This window comes from Bombyx mori, chromosome 24 (assembly GCF_030269925.1).
Source record: "Bombyx mori chromosome 24, ASM3026992v2".
Lineage (NCBI taxonomy): Eukaryota > Metazoa > Arthropoda > Insecta > Lepidoptera > Bombycidae > Bombyx > Bombyx mori.
In genome coordinates this window covers 19,001,781-19,018,850 of record NC_085130.1, presented here as the reverse complement: position 1 = coordinate 19,018,850, position 17,070 = coordinate 19,001,781, and the positions used below count along the sequence as shown (strand labels likewise).

Below are 17,070 nucleotides of genomic sequence, written 5' to 3'. Positions count from 1 at the left end.
TGCATATACCAGGGTCCAGCCTAACGTACGCTGCTGCTTCCTAGAAGGAATAATTTTAAACACATTGAAGGGGAAGTTGGTGAACCGCCTAACCTGGAAGCGCATTGCCTGGAGAGTGGTCCTCGGGAGCGTGGACGACCTAACGGGTGCTTCTGCTTATACATTGTCAGCGCAACCACGACCACTCTGACAAGAGTCTTTGATTTAGAACAAGAAGGAGAAGTTACTCAAGCAGGAAACACCACGTAAGGAGAAATTTAATTTGATAGAATTATATAGACCTCGTGTCTCAATATTGGTGTGCAATTAAGGCTATAATGCCAGACGCCGCTTTTAGAGTTAAATTTATATGATGTGGAGCAAAATTGCAGTAAGACCATAAGTGTATTTTAGCTCTATGTCCTATAACAGTCAAATTACTTAATAGACTTTGTTTTCAAGCCAGTAAAAAAAAGTAACAGTCAAATGTCAAGTGTCAAGCGCCGGCAAAACAAAAATTGAAAATTTCATGATTGTCATTGTCAACGTCAAATGTATTTTTCTTTGGAACGAAATTAGAGACAGTGAAACAAATCTAGCAAAATGGTAAATTAATTTGACTTTTTCTGTGAAATCTCTTAGATTTATTTAAATTTTATATGTTATTATGACACCTAATTGTGAAAAATATGTGTATACGTACATATTTTGTGTTACCAAAATATAGTTTCGGAGATACAATCTTAAAACCGGGCTTGAATCATTGAGAAGGAAATTAGTTTTTTTTATTTTTCTACGAAACAACTTATTACCATGGGTATGATTGAACTTTTATGTAGTTAGGGCTAAATTTTCGAAAATGTACCATTTAGTTTAATTATAATCCGCGCAGTCCGATATTTGATATTTTCTCATAGACAAGGGAATGTCGGATGATCGGACACCAAATGCTCATGTGATTCGAATTTTATAACATAAATACACAAAATAATCTTAAACGCAACATAAAACACTGATATTTAATTTAAAAAATACGTGTTGAAACCAAAAAAAAGTGGCTTATGATTTAAAATCGGCCAAGAAATCTCAATTTGTTTCAAATCAGTGTTAGTGTTAAGACTCGTAAAATTCCACGTTAAAACTCAATAAACAACGAATAACTTTGCAGCTATGAGTATTTACATGTTCTTGCCATCCATTCGAAACTGTAGGCAGCAGGTTGGCTCTGCCCCGGCATTGCTGAAGCCCATGAGCGATGGTGACCACTCACCATCAGGTGGGCCGTATGCCCGTCTGCCTAAAAAGGCAAAAAAATACACAATTCACACTAATACAGTTAACTTTTATGTTAATACAGTTAACTTGACAGTGCAGAGTTTGATTGAATGAATAGCTGATGATTATATCAAACGGATCCAATTACTGAAATGGTTGTGTGGATCACAATAACAAATATGAGGCTATTCAATATAATTTTTTTAAATCCTCTGCACTCATTTTCATCTTTTGAAGTTACATATAGGTTTTGTTTTTTAGCCAAAAAAAAACTTTAGGAGCTTAAGCTGGTTAATAGTTCTGGAGCTTTTAGATACTGCTTTAAATTGATGCTTTTTGCCTTAAGCTTTAGTAGGCTAGTGAGGTAACACTAGGTAAGCTAGTGAATTAGAATTCTTTAAAACAGATATGATTGCTTTGTGTCCGAAATGGGTCGATGACTGTCATGACTTGAGATCTAGAGTACAAGATATACTATATTGTGATTAGACGTTAGAATGGACTGGTGTTAGTACTGGAATAGCTATTTAGCTAGCTTTATATAGCTAGAACAGCTGTTCTACAGTACAGTTGGGATTCTGACTTCTAAGTCTTGAGTGGGTAAGGACATTTGAGCTATGATGTAGCACGGTCACTGATGAGTTTACCAAACCAAGAGGGCCATGACTTATTCACCAATCTAACATTGTGATTATATTGATATTGAGATTATACAGGGAAATTAATTATAATATATAAACTAAAGACATTACAGACAATAGGAAAGAGAGATAGGCTAGTAGTATCTTGATTATAGTGATTAATAGTACCTCTACTTGACTTGAGTACAAAGGGTTAATGTAATCATTAATGAGAAAGAAATTTTAACAAGTTGTGACTTTCAGCACTTTTATCATTGTAGCTTAAATTTAGCCATCTACTCTAAATAAAAAAATTGGTCATTGAACTATATGACGTCTTTTCTCTTAAGCCGTTTACTGTAACTCCGTTTTTTCAAGGCGGCAGCCTTACTGTTTGGGTGCTTTTCCAATCTTTCGTGGTGTTTTTGTTTAGATTTTGCTTAGCTTAAATTATAGTCTTAAAAGTTTGGATGATTTATGTTCACAGCAACCGCAAATACTTTTACTGAGAGAGGGAACGGACCAGACGCAGGGCAAGCCCCAGCTCGTCTCCAACATCAATGCCTGTCAACTTGTTGTCGATGCGGTGAGTATTGAGGGATCTACCGGAAAACGGTTTTACATTTACACCCTTTTTTTTCCTACCTAAGCTGAGAGTCTTGAGAGGCTATATCAGTGTTGCCTTAATTAGTAGGTGAGCTCGCCGGGGTACTCAAACCTGATGACGTAGCTGATACTAGCAAGAGCCGTGCTTCGCAGAATCTACCACCGGATCGGAAACGCGACCCACTGACAAGATCCGGCGAGAAACTCAGTGGGCTGTGTTTGAGGGTTGATCACACCCAATGCTTATGGTCAGCTATAGAAATACTTTTTAATCATCATGCCCATACCACTGATTTGCGATACAGGCATTACATACGCGATCCTGTAGACCGAATGGTAAACAGTCGGCGTCGCCCTAAACACGTCATTACGGATCCGCCCGATCCATTAACGGTACTTTTAGGTACCACAAGCACTGGTCACCATCCTCATCGCACCCGTCGCTTGCGATGAAGGGCTCGACGAGTGAATTTGCCCATAGACAGCTTAATGAGTTTTTCACCGGATCTTCTCAGTGGGTCGCGTTTCCGATCCGTTGGTGGATTCTGTGAAGCACTGCTCTTGCTAGGGCCAGTGTTAGCAAAACTCCCGGGTTAGGCCCCGTGAGCTCACCTACATGTCAAGGAGAAGCTGAAATAGCCTCTCAATGCTATCAGCATAGGTAGGGATAAAAAAAATGCAATTTCAATCACTGCAAATCACTGAGAGGAATGAGCAATAAATAGGCTTACCAATCTATCTATCTATCTCTCTGGTTTATGGCGTTTCCTTTTAGATTTCGCCAATGTCAAGTGTATTTAATACTCTGCTTTCTATAGCGGGCTTCGTGAACGAGCAAGGTCACAGATATTCACTAAGAATTAAGTGACTAGCTAAGAATGTTTGATGACAGGATCTCTGTTGATGTACCTAAAACAAATAAGACGCACACAATATATATACAGGGGTTAGTTCGATAACAGACAGACAAACTACAGCTTAATATTATTATGGTTAATGAATGAACTAAGAATATAAACGAAAGGGGAGTTGACAAGGGAAAGAAGAGATTTGAGATCAATGGGGCGAGGAATATCAGGAGGAAGGAGATCAAAATAGGCTTACTCTTTTACAAATGTATTATGGACAGAGTTTTTTTAAGTCTGCCCATACAAGGATGAGTTGATCTAACACAAGTCTACATTAAGTACAGGTGTACTGAATACGTTCGGTTTCGCTCAAACAAATAAACTAGACAGTAATTTTATTATCATCTAGCTGCATGCCTCCTATGGACATCATGTTTTTACATAACTGCTGTTTTATTCAAAATAGTGTTAGTGATAAAATGGTACATCCAATAAATATATATGGATAATGTAGCATGTAGACTATATCTAGAAGAAGAGCATTGAGGGAACGACCAGAAAGAAGACTATATCTACACTATCACAATAAAATAATCGAGTAATGTTTTGTTACGGTACTAGAGGAGAGGATTGCACTACTACTATGAATAGACGAGTTATGGAGTACAGTAGAGTCCCACATACCTCGTAGGAGGTTCTTGGCCATGGTCCGAAAAAAAAAAAGGGAGTACAGTAGAAACTTTTGAGACCACACAGTCTATCTCTAGCATCCCGCCATATTGCTCAAGTTGCGGACTATGTTTTGTTGTTTAAGATAGTAGGTACTGACTTGATCAGTATTTCAGTAACCCTTCTTGTTACAGGTCAGAACCACCCTGGGTCCCCGTGGTATGGACAAGCTGATTGTAGATCACAATGGAAAGGCGGTTATATCAAACGATGGTGCAACGATCATGAAGGTAGAGGCTTTTGCTGTTGGAAACTAGGACTGCTTGACTGTGTAATTTTCAAAGCCTATGATTAAAACATACGGATCCAATTACTGAATGTTCATGTGGATCATGATAGTAGAAATGAGGCTTTATGCTAAACAAATCATCTTCTCGCATTGAAACTGTATAATCGCCAAACTTACTTAAAGTTTAACATGTGATATTTTTAATATTAATAATTTTTGCAACATTAATTTTTGTTATTTTTTACCAGTTACATTATCTGTCTATTAAAGTAAGATAAAATTATGTATTCATTTTGTTAATAGTAGTCAAAACATAGGTATACTAAAAAAAAAACTAAAACTAAACTATGCTCTTTTGACAGTATTTATGAGAAAAATACTGGTGGTACCAAATGATTCCGCATACTAACTCAATTTCGAATATTTTTTGGAAATTTTACACTTTTAACGTGAAAAGGCGAAATTACTTGAATGATTACTGTTTCAAATATAATTCTGATGTGGTTCTCAAGTATAACAGTGAGCTCAAATCACTTTTCCAGCTTTAAATGCCACGAGCATGTGGCAGATTGTGAGTTCACCCACCTTCTACAGGCCAAAGATCGAACTCTTAGGTGTATTGTACACTCTGTCTTACTTCTAAGTCGTACTTAGGACTTACTTATGAAGTCGTCGTGGCCTAAAGGATAAGACGCCCGGTGTATTCGTATTGAAGCGATGCACCGGTGTTCGAATCCCGCAGGCGGGTACCAATTGTTCTAATGAAATGCGTACTTAACAAATGTTCATGATTGACTTCCACGGTGAAGGAGTAACATCGTGTAATAAAAATCAAACCCGCAAAATTATAATTTGCTTAATGATTGGTGGTAGGACCTCTTTTTAGTCCGCGCGGGTAGGTACCACGACCCTGCCTATTTCTACCGTGAAGCAGTAATGCGTTTCGGTTTGAAGGGTGGGGCAGCCTTTGTAACTATGCTTGAGACCTTAGAACTTATATCTCAAGATGGGTGGCGCATTTACGTTGTAGAGGTCTATGGGCTCCAGTAACCACTTAAAATCGGGTGGGCTGTGAGCCCCAACTAAGCAATAAAAAAAAAATTTTAAAGCTATTGTATTCGTTTAATTTACAATTTTAAACATTTAGAGCTAAAAAAAAACAAAAAGTATACAAAAATAAAAATACAAAAAAAAAACATGGTTAGTCTTTTTTTTGGTTTTTATTGTCTTCCTATCACATATTTTAAGTGAGATTTAGGGAATATTTGTGTAATGCCAATTACATTTTTACTTATGTTACTACAATTGAAGTAAGAGAATGTAATTCATTTTTTCAGCTACTGGATATCATTCACCCTGCCGCTAAAACTCTTGTGGATATTGCAAAGTCTCAAGATGCCGAGGTAATGTACTAAACTTGGACACCTTCATTCATAAAATTGTTAAATGAGAGCAAACTATGGACGTATTGGTGTCTAAAATAGAATATCTATACATTAATACGTGAAGCCAAAACTTTGTACCTCTTTTTTTTGCATGGACAGAGAAGGAGTGCAGAATATTAATTTTTTTTTTTAATTATGCATAAATACAATCTATAAAAAAAAACATTACAATATGTATTTGACACAATATACTCCTTGATTATTTTCTATGATATCGTATCATGTCTAGATGATCACCGTTACTTAAGCCTACATTACGTAAGTACTATCATGCATTTCGGTGAACATCTCAAGAAAATTCAATGATTAAACAAACGGATCCAATTTCCTAATTAATTAATTGAGGAAAATTTAATTTATGGATGAGAATAAAATCATAAAAACGGTTTCGGCAATATTTGGTTTATTATATTTAACACTTGAAAATTAATCCAGGTTGGCGATGGAACCACCTCGGTAGTGATATTGGCCGGTGAAATTCTGAAGAGGTTGAAGCCGTTTGTTGAAGAAGGTCAGTCTTTTGTCTCTTTTTTTATGAAGTTGGTGAACGAACCTGGATGTTGGCAGTATTCTAACAAATAGTACATTTATAAAAATCTATATATATATATAAAAATGAATTGCTGTTTGTTAGTCTCGCTAGAACTCGAGAACAGCTGAACCGATTTGGCTAATTTAGTTATTGAATTATTTGTGGAAGTCCAGAGAAGGTTTAAAGGGTAGATAACTATGAAAATGCTCTGAATTAAATAAAAATAACAATTTTGTGTTTTTCCTTTGATTTGTCCCCCGTCAGATGGATTCCTTTTGTTTGTTATAAGTTTATTTTATACAAAAGTTTAGGTCTTTTATTTATCGACTGAGTCACTACGAAGTCTGCCAGGTCAGCTAGTACATTTATAAAAATAAATATATAAATTTTGTCCTCCAAAGGTGTTCACCCTCGTGTTCTGATCAGAGCAGTCAGAACAGCGTCAAGACTGGCCATTGAGAAAATCAAGGAGCAAGCTGTGAAAATTGATAATAAGTCGCCTGAGGAACAAAGGTAATGAATATAATAGGTTTCTATTACTTTTGTGGTTAGATCTTTAACTGATTAGAGTTTAGACATTTGAATTGTCTTGTATACAATGTTGATGATTTTAATTAATAAATGACCTTTTATATAATAAATAATTGACAGCCGATGATTAAAACATACGGATCCAATTACTGAAATGGTTGTGTGGATCGTGATAGTAGAAATGAGGCTTTATGACAAACCATTAAGGTTTGACTGGCTGGTAGTACGGTGTGTAATGAGTCTGTGCCCCGGTCATCCGTCATGCTGGGAAGCAGTCACTCATCCCATCTGAAGTGTAGGACAGCCATTATATGATACAAAGGCATACATACACATATGATGTCTATGGGTAGTAATAACCATTAATCATCAGTCAGTTTTGTTCTTTCGCTCAGTCCAAAAATTATTAATTGTAAATTATATGCTTATATCAACAGAGATCTCCTATTGAAGTGTGCATCAACAGCGATGTCATCGAAACTGATTCATCAACAGAAGGATCACTTCTCTAAGATTGTTGTTGATGCTGTCCTGTCTTTGGACACTCCACTTCTGCCTCTCGACATGATTGGTGAGTTTTTAGGAAGTTGGGTTGAGACTATACTGTTTCTGAAGCCAATTTTGTTAATCACTACCGGACAAATGGATATCAATATTCATCTTCAAAGTTAGATCTAAATACGTCTCTTTTCGCATTAAAAGTGTACAATTTCCAAAAATATTCGAAATTGAGTTAATATATTTTATGTAAACAATTGGTATCACCAGTATTTTTCTCATAAATTCTGTCAAAATGGCGCAGTTTAGGTTTTTTTTTCTTTTTTGCTTTCCTATGTTTTGACTATTATTAACAAAATGAACACATAATTTTATCTTACTTTAAAAGACAGATAATGTAACTGGTAAAAAATAATGCAACGAGCAATGAACACTTACACATTTCAGAGGTCAATGAACAATACAGTGGGAGAATTATTTTTTTTATAACTATTAGACTTGTAAACGTTAGATGTTGCTTCTTGCAGGAATCAAGAAGGTTCCCGGTGGAGCTCTTGAAGATTCGTTCCTGGTTCCCGGAGTGGCGTTCAAGAAAACTTTCAGTTACGCTGGCTTTGAGATGCAGCCGAAGACATACAAAGACTGCAAGATCGCACTCCTCAATATTGAGCTGGAATTGAAAGCTGAAAGAGACAATGCCGAGGTGGGGATCTTACAATATCTAAATGTTACCAACGTTAATAGTGATGTGGAGCCCACCTGGTGTTAAGTGGTTACCGGAGTCCATAGCATCTACAACGTAAATGCTGTCACCCACCTTGAGATGTGAGTTTTAAGTTCTCAGTATAGTTACAACGGCTGCCCCACCCTTCAAACCGAAACGCATTACTGCCTCACGGCAAAAATAGGCTAAGTGGTGGTACCTACCCGCGCGCAATTATGCAAATTATAATCTTGCGGGTTTGATTTTTATTGCCCGATGTTATTCCTTAACAGTGGAAGTCGATAGTGAACATTGTTAAGTACATATTTCATTAGAAAAATTGTATCCACCTGCGGGATTGGAACACCGATGCATCGCTAGATACGAATGCTCCGGACGGAATCTTATTTATCCCTTAGGCCACGACATTGTAATATTATGTAATGAGTCAGAAGCAGCAAACACAGATAAAAATAAATAAGTTCGTTATTGTATACTAGCGACCCGCCCTCGCTTCGCTTCGGAAACATTAAATTTTATTATTGATAGCCGAGTCCCGTGATTTTACCCGCGGTTATTGTCGTACCGCGAGTGACGCCGCGGGGTGAAACTTGTCTAAAAAAAGTAGCCAAAGTTACTCCTTATATCATCAGCTACCTATCAGTGAATGTCCCGTCAAAATCGATCCAGCCGTTCCAGAGATTAGCCGGAACAAACAGACAAAAATTGTATAAAATGCTATTTTGGTGTATGTAATATATCTGTTGATACTTCTTAATTATTTATTTGTATTAATCCCACATTAAGGTTCGAGTAAACAACGTGAGGGAATATCAGAAGGTGGTGGATGCTGAGTGGCAGATCTTATACGAGAAGCTCGCCGCTTTGCATGCTAGCGGAGCAAATGTGGTCCTCAGCAAGCTGCCCATCGGAGATGTTGCCACACAATACTTTGCGGACCGGTATGTGCTGTTTATTTATGCTAGCTGCTGTACTGACCGAGGCCTTACCTTTATTGGGCCTACAACTAAGAATCTGCACTCATGGCTATGAATATAATTAGTAAAAAAAAAAAATTGCGTATTTACTGGTGGTAGGACCTCTTGTAAGTCTGCACGGGTAGGTACCACCACCCATAAAGCAAAAAAATTTTTTTTTTTTTTTTTTTTTCAAAAAATATAATATGTGGTAAAATCAGGAAATTTTTATTCTAAGATGGGTAGACAACCTGGTGTTAAGTGTTTACCAGTGCCCTACAATGTCAATAATCTAAAAATCCCCAGAAATTAGTTCTAAGTCCTAGTTTTTATAGTACGAAGGTTCACCCTGCTCTTCGAACCAAAACACATTATTGCTTTGCATTAGAAATGGGCAGGGTGCGAGCGGAATTACGTGACACAAATTAAATTACCATTACCATTTTAAATTAAATTACCATTTTTACTGGTGGTAGGACCTCCTGTGAGTCCGCGCGGGTAGGTACCACCACCCCGCCTATTTCTGCCGTGAAGCAGTAATGCGTTTCGGTTTGAAGGGCGGGGCAGCCGTTGTAACTATACTGAGACCTTAGAACTTATATCTCAAGGTGGGTGGCGCATTTACGTTGTAGATGTCTATGGGCTCCAATAACCACTTAACACCAGGTGGGCTTTGAGCTGGTCCACCCATCTAAGCAATAAAAAAATACTTGAAGAGCAATTTATTAAGTAACTTTTTTAATTAATTATAATTTTTTTTTATATATTTTTTATATTAATAATTATTAATTTAATTAATTAATTAATTTAGTAACAAACACATTGCTTTTTAATGAAATAAAGCATACTCAACATTAATCTGATCTCATTCCACAGAGATATGTTCTGCGCTGGACGAGTGCCCGAGGAAGACATGCGGCGTACGGCGCGCGCTTGCGGGGGAGCCGTACTCGCCTCAACGAGGGACCTCACGCCTCAAGTTCTAGGTCACACGGCGCTCTTCACGGAGAAACAGCTTGGAGCTGACAGATACAACTTCTTTACTGGTCAGTGTGTAACAATGAGTTCTCGAGGTTAATTGATTAGCAAGAAAAATAAAGTGGGAGACGCTCCACGCAACGCGCGCTTTTTGAACTATGGTAAATATTGTGGTTTCGTTAACTGAAGTCTGAAGTAATTAAATAGATTTCTATTACTAAGGCGCCGGGATATCTGTAGATAGACTAGCTGACCCGGCAGACTTCGTAGTGCGGGGAACCTCAATCGATAAACAAAAGACCTAAACTTTTGTATAAAATAAACTTGAAACAAACAAAAGGAATCAGTCTGACGGGGGACACATCACAGGAAAAACAACATTGTTATTTTTATTTAATTCCGGGCATTTTCATATTTATCTACCTTTTAAACCTTCTCTGGACTTCCACAAATAATTCAAGGTCAAAATTAGCCAAATCGGTCCAGCCGTTCTCGAGTTTTAGCGAGACTAACGAACAGCAATTCATTTTTATATATAGAGACTAGAGGGATCCGATGATACTGAGAATGAATATATTTCTAAGAGACCTAAAAGAAATATTAATAAACAAAAGAAAACAAATTTAGGAATTTCAGGCACTAGTAACAGAAATGGCTCTACGGTAAACTATCAGTGCCAATCCACGTAGCTAGATTCCTTAACTCTGCTATATTTCAAACGTGTCTATCCATCTTCCAGGCTGTCCGGGTGCCAAGACATGTACATTGATCCTGCGAGGTGGTGCGGAACAGTTCTTGGAGGAGACGGAGCGTTCCCTGCACGATGCCATCATGATAGTCCGGAGAACGATCAAGAATGATGCTGTAGTGGCTGGTATGTTATTGTTTATACTTAGTACACAAGCAGCTAATATGTTGTCGATTGTTTCATGAGCTCTTTGATATGCTCTGAGACTTATGATGTAAAGTCGGAGTAAAGGTTACCGCAGCCCATACCACCCAGTCCTCTATCATATACCATTTCTTTTCTTGCTTACACATATCGTCTTTCATGCAATCCATCCATTTTTTCTTAGGTCTACCTCTTCCTCTAAAGCCTTCCGTATTCATAGTTTAGTTATAACAGTGAACACACATTCATAGTTATAACTATACCTATCACCTACCTACCTGTTTTTGTGATTCCCTATTGTCACTAAGGCTTTTTTTTTTATTGCTTATATGGGTGAACGAGCTCACAGCCCACCTGGTGTTAAGTGGTTACTGGAGCCCATAGACATCTACAACATAAATGCGCCACCCACCTTGAGATATAATGAGTTGTAAAGTCTCAGTAAAGTTACTCATATCAACTTACAGGCGGAGGAGCAGTAGACATGCAAATCTCTGCCCATCTCCGGTCTCACTCTCTACAACTGGCTGGCAAGGAGCAGTTGGCTGTAGCGGCAGTGGCCCGAGCCTTTGAGGCCATCCCTCGTCAGCTGGCAGACAATGCAGGCCTGGACGGGACCGGACTCCTCAATAAACTAAGGCAGAAGCACGCCGCTGGGGAGCACACGCACGGTGTGGACGTTATCAGTGGAGAGGTAATTATATAATTGAAGTTTCAGTGACTGCTCTATTTCTTGAAATAACCTATTTTTCCGCTGTTTGTAAAATTGCTGTAACATGTCGTAGTGTATTATAAGCAGTGGTCGCAGTAGGTAGATTAATTTAAGGTCGTCGACGTCAAACGTAGAGGATAATATGGATATGCCTCCAAAATACCGGAACTTCATATTTATTGTGATATTTGTTCCAGAATTTTGAAGTTCTGAATCACACAACAATATTTTCAAAGATTATCAATTTAATATTTTTTGTAATTCTTGACTTAGTTTCCAATTTTGGCTTTCTAGATGTTTTATTTTCAATATTCGAATGTACTTTTGTACACTTCACTTGTAAGTTCCCTGTCTGATCCTATTAATAATATTGTATCATTGTGTGGGTTTGGTGGTCAAACACTGGTTGGGTTTGGAGTAATTGAACTTCTCATAATGAGTACTGTTTGTTTTTGTGATTTAAGGTGGTGGATAACTTTGCGAAGTGCGTGTGGGAGCCGGCCCTCGTCAAGCTTAACGCCGTGAGTGCCGCCTGCGAGGCCACCGCTCAGGTATGTGACCACTTTGGTTAATATTATGTCGAGTAATGCTTAAAATACATTCAGAAGAGTTAAAATTACTGTTGGTAGGACTTCTTGTGAGTTCGCGCGGGTAGGTACCACCGCCCCGCCTATTTCTGCCGTGAAGCAGTAATGCGTTTCGGTTTGAAGGGTGGGGTAGCCGTTGTAACTATACTGAGACCTTAGAACTCATATCTCAAGGTGGGTGGCGCATTTACGTTGTACATCTCTATGGGCTTCAGTAACCACTTAACACCAGGTGGGCTGTGAGCTCGTCTATCCATCTAAGCATTAAAAAAAATAATTTCGTTTTTAAAGTATTATTATTAAAACTAAACATTTATTAGTCTTTGCGGACCGAAGGATAAGACACCCAGCCGGTGCATTTGGTTCGAATCCCATAGCTATTAATTTTTCTAATGAAATACGTACTTAATACACGTCCATGAACAGTTTCCACTGTGAAAGAACAACATTGTGTAATATAAATCAAACCTGCAAGAATTGTAATTAGTGCAGTTTCTACTCAATTGAGATATGTGGGTAGCGGTAAATAAAATGATGTGTACGTGTGCTGTGTGTGAATAAAACGAATGTACTTTGTTCTATTTCATACTCTTAATATAGAGTTAGAAATATAGCTTCAGTTATCCACGGAAACCAGAAGTTCACAATGCATCTGGCCTTAAGTAGTCACCGGAGTCTTTAAGCATGAACAACGTAAAATCAGTCACCTACCTATAGACTTGTGTAGCAAGTTTTAAAATCCTACAGTACCTTGAAGGTCTTCAAATCAAAACATGTCATTGCTTCGTGGTAAAAATAGGCAGTCTCTAACCGGCGCCACCTAGGCGGGCTTCGGACAGTCAGCCGACCGAGAGGGCTGGTGGTCATGGCGCCGACGACCGCCGGTCCGGCGTTCCGAGGGGGAGGGTGATGGGAGAGATGTGCTCCGCACTAAACGCTTCACTTTTCCCCCCTTTGCCTTGTCATGAGTTCTGTCTCATGCGAGGTTTGGACGTTGGTTGTTGAGCGACAGGAGGTTTTAGTCAGTTTGACTCTGACATACCCCGCCCAGTATTCCCAGAAAAGGGCGGAAGTCCGGCGATTTCCTCCTGACCAAAAAAAAAAAAACCCGTGCAGGCTGTCAAGACATCTTACGATCAGTAATTAGGCAAATTATAATTTTGCACAATGAATACTTCTAAAGTATTGGTAAATGATATTGTCCATCATTCCGTATAACTATAGTGAGAATGAATGTTGCTATAAGCCGCGCCAATAAATAAATAAATCTAAAATGGCGGCGGCGATCATGCACTCTCTCACTCTAAACTATTGCCGTCTTTAGTCGCACACGGCGCGTACTGTATGCAAAAAAATATCAGTTCTTACTTTGTTCTCAGACGCGCTCTGTTTTCTCTCAAATTCTGTTGTTATTTGTTCGTTATTTTGTTATTTATATTACATCTCCCCCTCTGCCAGGGCACCAAAGTAAAGTAAAGTATGTTCTCATTAGTTTTTATTTATATTTTTTTTACAATAAACAACTTTTTCTTTTTATCTTTCTTTTTATTGAAATGAAATGCGTTTATTTTAGGCGACTTAAGCCCATAAAATTTCACATACAATGACATAACATCTAAATCAAAAAATAATAATATTAAAATTACAATTTATCAGAATGACTAAAAACAAAAATGAAACAAAATCAAATGAAACCGAATCAAAATTATTAAAACTAGAGGTCCCGCAGTAGTCGAAATTCGACTATAATTAATTGGAATTGTAAATTTTACACTATTATAATTGTATTTTATACTAATTCTATAATCACAAATTTCGCCAAGACTACACTATAAAAAATATTAACAAAGATAAACAATATTTAATCTATTCTCAAATTGACAACAGACGTCAAGAACAAAAGTTTGACAATAAATAGTATGCATGCGTGTGTGCGTCAAATACATGGTATGTGGTGTGTGTAATGTTTTCTTTATTGATTTAATGTATCTTTTATGCATTATTTAAAAAAAAATATTAGCATTGTGCACTTCTTCTCTATATTCTCTATAAGTGTGGAAAATTTCATACTCCTCCGTCCGCGCAATTTTCGTAAAAAGGGATACAAAGTTTTTGCTTCACGTATTAATATATAGATTAAAATTGTCAACTACTACTTATATAAAATTAAAATTAATAAAAGAACTAATATTTGTTGACCCTACCATCTGTCAGTGCAGGTACCATTGACACCATTTTCGATTCGTTTCTCTATTGGCGCGGCTTTTACCAACGTTTTAATATAAGATTGTTTGCAGATTCTATCAGTGGATGAGACCATCAAGAATGTCAAGGGCGGTGAAGAGGCGCAGATGCCTGGTCGCGGCATGGGCCGCCCTCGTATGGGATAGGACTCGACAATGGCTAATAACACTGCTAATAACAGACTATGATCACTTAAAGTCGCTCGCGTCTGCACTGTCTCGCTTTTAGTATTATACGTACTCCTAATGTAATAATAATAATTTTATTCAATAAATGGTACACTAATTAAGGACTAATATTTGTGTTTTATTTGTAACTAGTGACCCGCCCTGGCTTCGCTTCGGAAACTGTAATTTATTATCCATTTCTCCACTATTTAATGGATGTTATTATACATATAAATAAAATTGGAGTGTCTGTTTGTAATATTGAAATAACCGCTTGTTTACTACATGCTTATGAATATATATATACGGTACATACACCAAAATAACATTTTTTACAATTTTTGTCTGTCTGTCTGTTTGTTCCGGCTAATCTCTGGAACGGCTGGACCGATTTTGACGAGACTCACTGATAGGTACCTATGATATAAGGAGTAACTTAGGTTACTTTTTTTAGACTAGCTTCGCCCCGCGGCGTCACCCGCGATACGACAATAACCGCGGGTAACATGGCGGGACTCAACTATCAATTATAAAATGTAATGTTTCCGAAGTGAAGCGAGGGCGGGTCGCTAGTTATACATATAAACCTTCCTCTTCAATCACTCTATCTATTAAAAAAAACCGCATCAAAATCCGTTGCGTAGTTTTAAAGATTTAAGCATACATAGGGATATAGGGACAGAGAAAGCGACTTTGTTTTATACTATGTAGTGATATTTAGTGAACAGATACATTCCTCTGTGGCCACTGCTAAATGTATGAAATTTAGTTGTTGGGGCTGCATTAGCGCCATTTATCTTTCGTATGACAAAAACATACAACAACTGTGACAAGTTTCCCAGAAATCAGAGGAATGATTGAGGAATAAAGGGATGGGAAAATGTACATTTATAACTTCCAAGTTTTGCCATAGAAATTATTTCTAGGAAAGATAATAATCCTAGACTAGTGGTCCCGCAGTAGTCGAAATTCGACTATAATTAATTGAAATTTTATTCAAAAACATTATTATTGTCAAACACTATTAGACTTCTTTATTATAATTTCACAGATTTCGCCAAAATTATACTATAGATAAATAGTAGGTATTAAAGATAAATAATATTAATCTATTCTCAATTTGATACCAGATTTTCAACAGTAACAAAAGTTTGACAAGCGCAGAGTGTGTGTGTGTATATTTGTTATGTCAAGTACATGGTAGTTGTGTAATGTTTTCTTTAATGATTTAATGAGTTTTTTATGCATAATTAAAATAAAAATAACATTCTGCACTCCTTCTCTATATTCTCTATGAGTGTGGGAAATTTGATATTCCTCTGTCCGCGCAATTTTCGTAAAAAGGGATACAAAGGTTTTGCTTCACGTATTAATATATAGATACCGACTGCAGCGCCATCTGCCGGGCTGATCTGTGAATCTAAAACATCCAGGGTGCCACCTAAAGGCGTACAAAAATATCATTCAAATCGGTCGAGCCGTTTAGGAGTTAAGTGACAAACACACGCACAGAAGAAATATATATTTAAAGATTTACGAAGCGTGTACTTTTTTTCCTACCTAAGCTAATGGTCTAGAGCAGGGGTGGGCAAATATTTTTATAGTCGGGCCACATTGCAGAGGAAAATTTGACCTCTCGCCAAACAGTTTTTTCTAATTTGATACTGTGCGACTATTATACATACTGTAATTGTTCAATTATCATAATTATATTGGCGCTGAAAGAGAAAATTTTGGCTCCTACCGGCCCTGATAATTTGTTTTAGTATGTATTTTATCTAAAAAAAATTATGCACCAATTTATGTTAGACAAAAACTAATATTTGTGTTTTTCATAATAATATAAACAATGCTTCACGGGCCAGACAAAATTCTACCGCGGGCCGGATTCGGCCCCCGGCCGCCATTTGCCCAGGCCTGGTCTAGAGAGACCATGTCAGCGTCGCCGGGTTAGTAGATGAGCTCATGGGGCTTAAACCTGACAATGTTGCTAACACGAACCCAAGCAAGAGCAGTGCTTCGCAGAATCTACACTGGATCTATCAATTCTCTGGACTTTTTGGCGGGAACGCGAGTAGCGAAGCTGTGTAATTTGTTTAATTTGGTCTATTTAGTGTTCCTTCAGGTTTAAATGTGTCATAACGGTGGTTTATTAACTGTTTAGTGTCTGTGAAAGTGCACAAATGTGGGAAAATGAAACAAAGCCGCTGAACGTAGCTTCTCGGCATCCTCCAAAAAGTCCACTGAAAAAGTAATTGATTGTATGTATGTGCTGTACTGAGATTGTATTTCATCCCATATCATCTCATTTCATTTCATAACATAATTTTTCATATAAAAACGTTTTCATTAAAATTAAAATAAGACTTGACCTAAAAGTCTTAGTTACCAGGTCATAAAATCCCATAAAAAATGTATTATCAATGGTTATGTTGTTGGTTATTTACTAAGACTTCAGCGAACTTCCCGTCGCTTGCGACGAAGGGCTCGGCGAGTGAATTAACCCACAGACACAGCT

At 37.5% G+C, this 17,070-nt stretch overlaps 1 protein-coding gene across 1 annotated transcript; it reads left to right on the top strand.

Annotated features, from left to right (window-relative positions):
- Positions 1 to 447: 447 nt before the first annotated feature.
- Positions 448 to 14,681, top strand: LOC101735319 (T-complex protein 1 subunit eta). Its single transcript, XM_004925051.5, has 14 exons — positions 448 to 585; positions 2,362 to 2,460; positions 4,192 to 4,287; positions 5,624 to 5,689; positions 6,167 to 6,242; positions 6,665 to 6,776; positions 7,232 to 7,365; positions 7,820 to 7,995; positions 8,803 to 8,957; positions 9,849 to 10,018; positions 10,690 to 10,824; positions 11,310 to 11,536; positions 12,019 to 12,105; positions 14,439 to 14,681. Exons 1-14 carry the CDS (start codon positions 583 to 585, stop codon positions 14,529 to 14,531), a joined length of 1,629 nt encoding a protein of 542 aa, XP_004925108.2. The 5' UTR covers positions 448 to 582; the 3' UTR covers positions 14,532 to 14,681.
- The last annotated feature ends 2,389 nt before the right edge of the window (positions 14,682 to 17,070 follow it).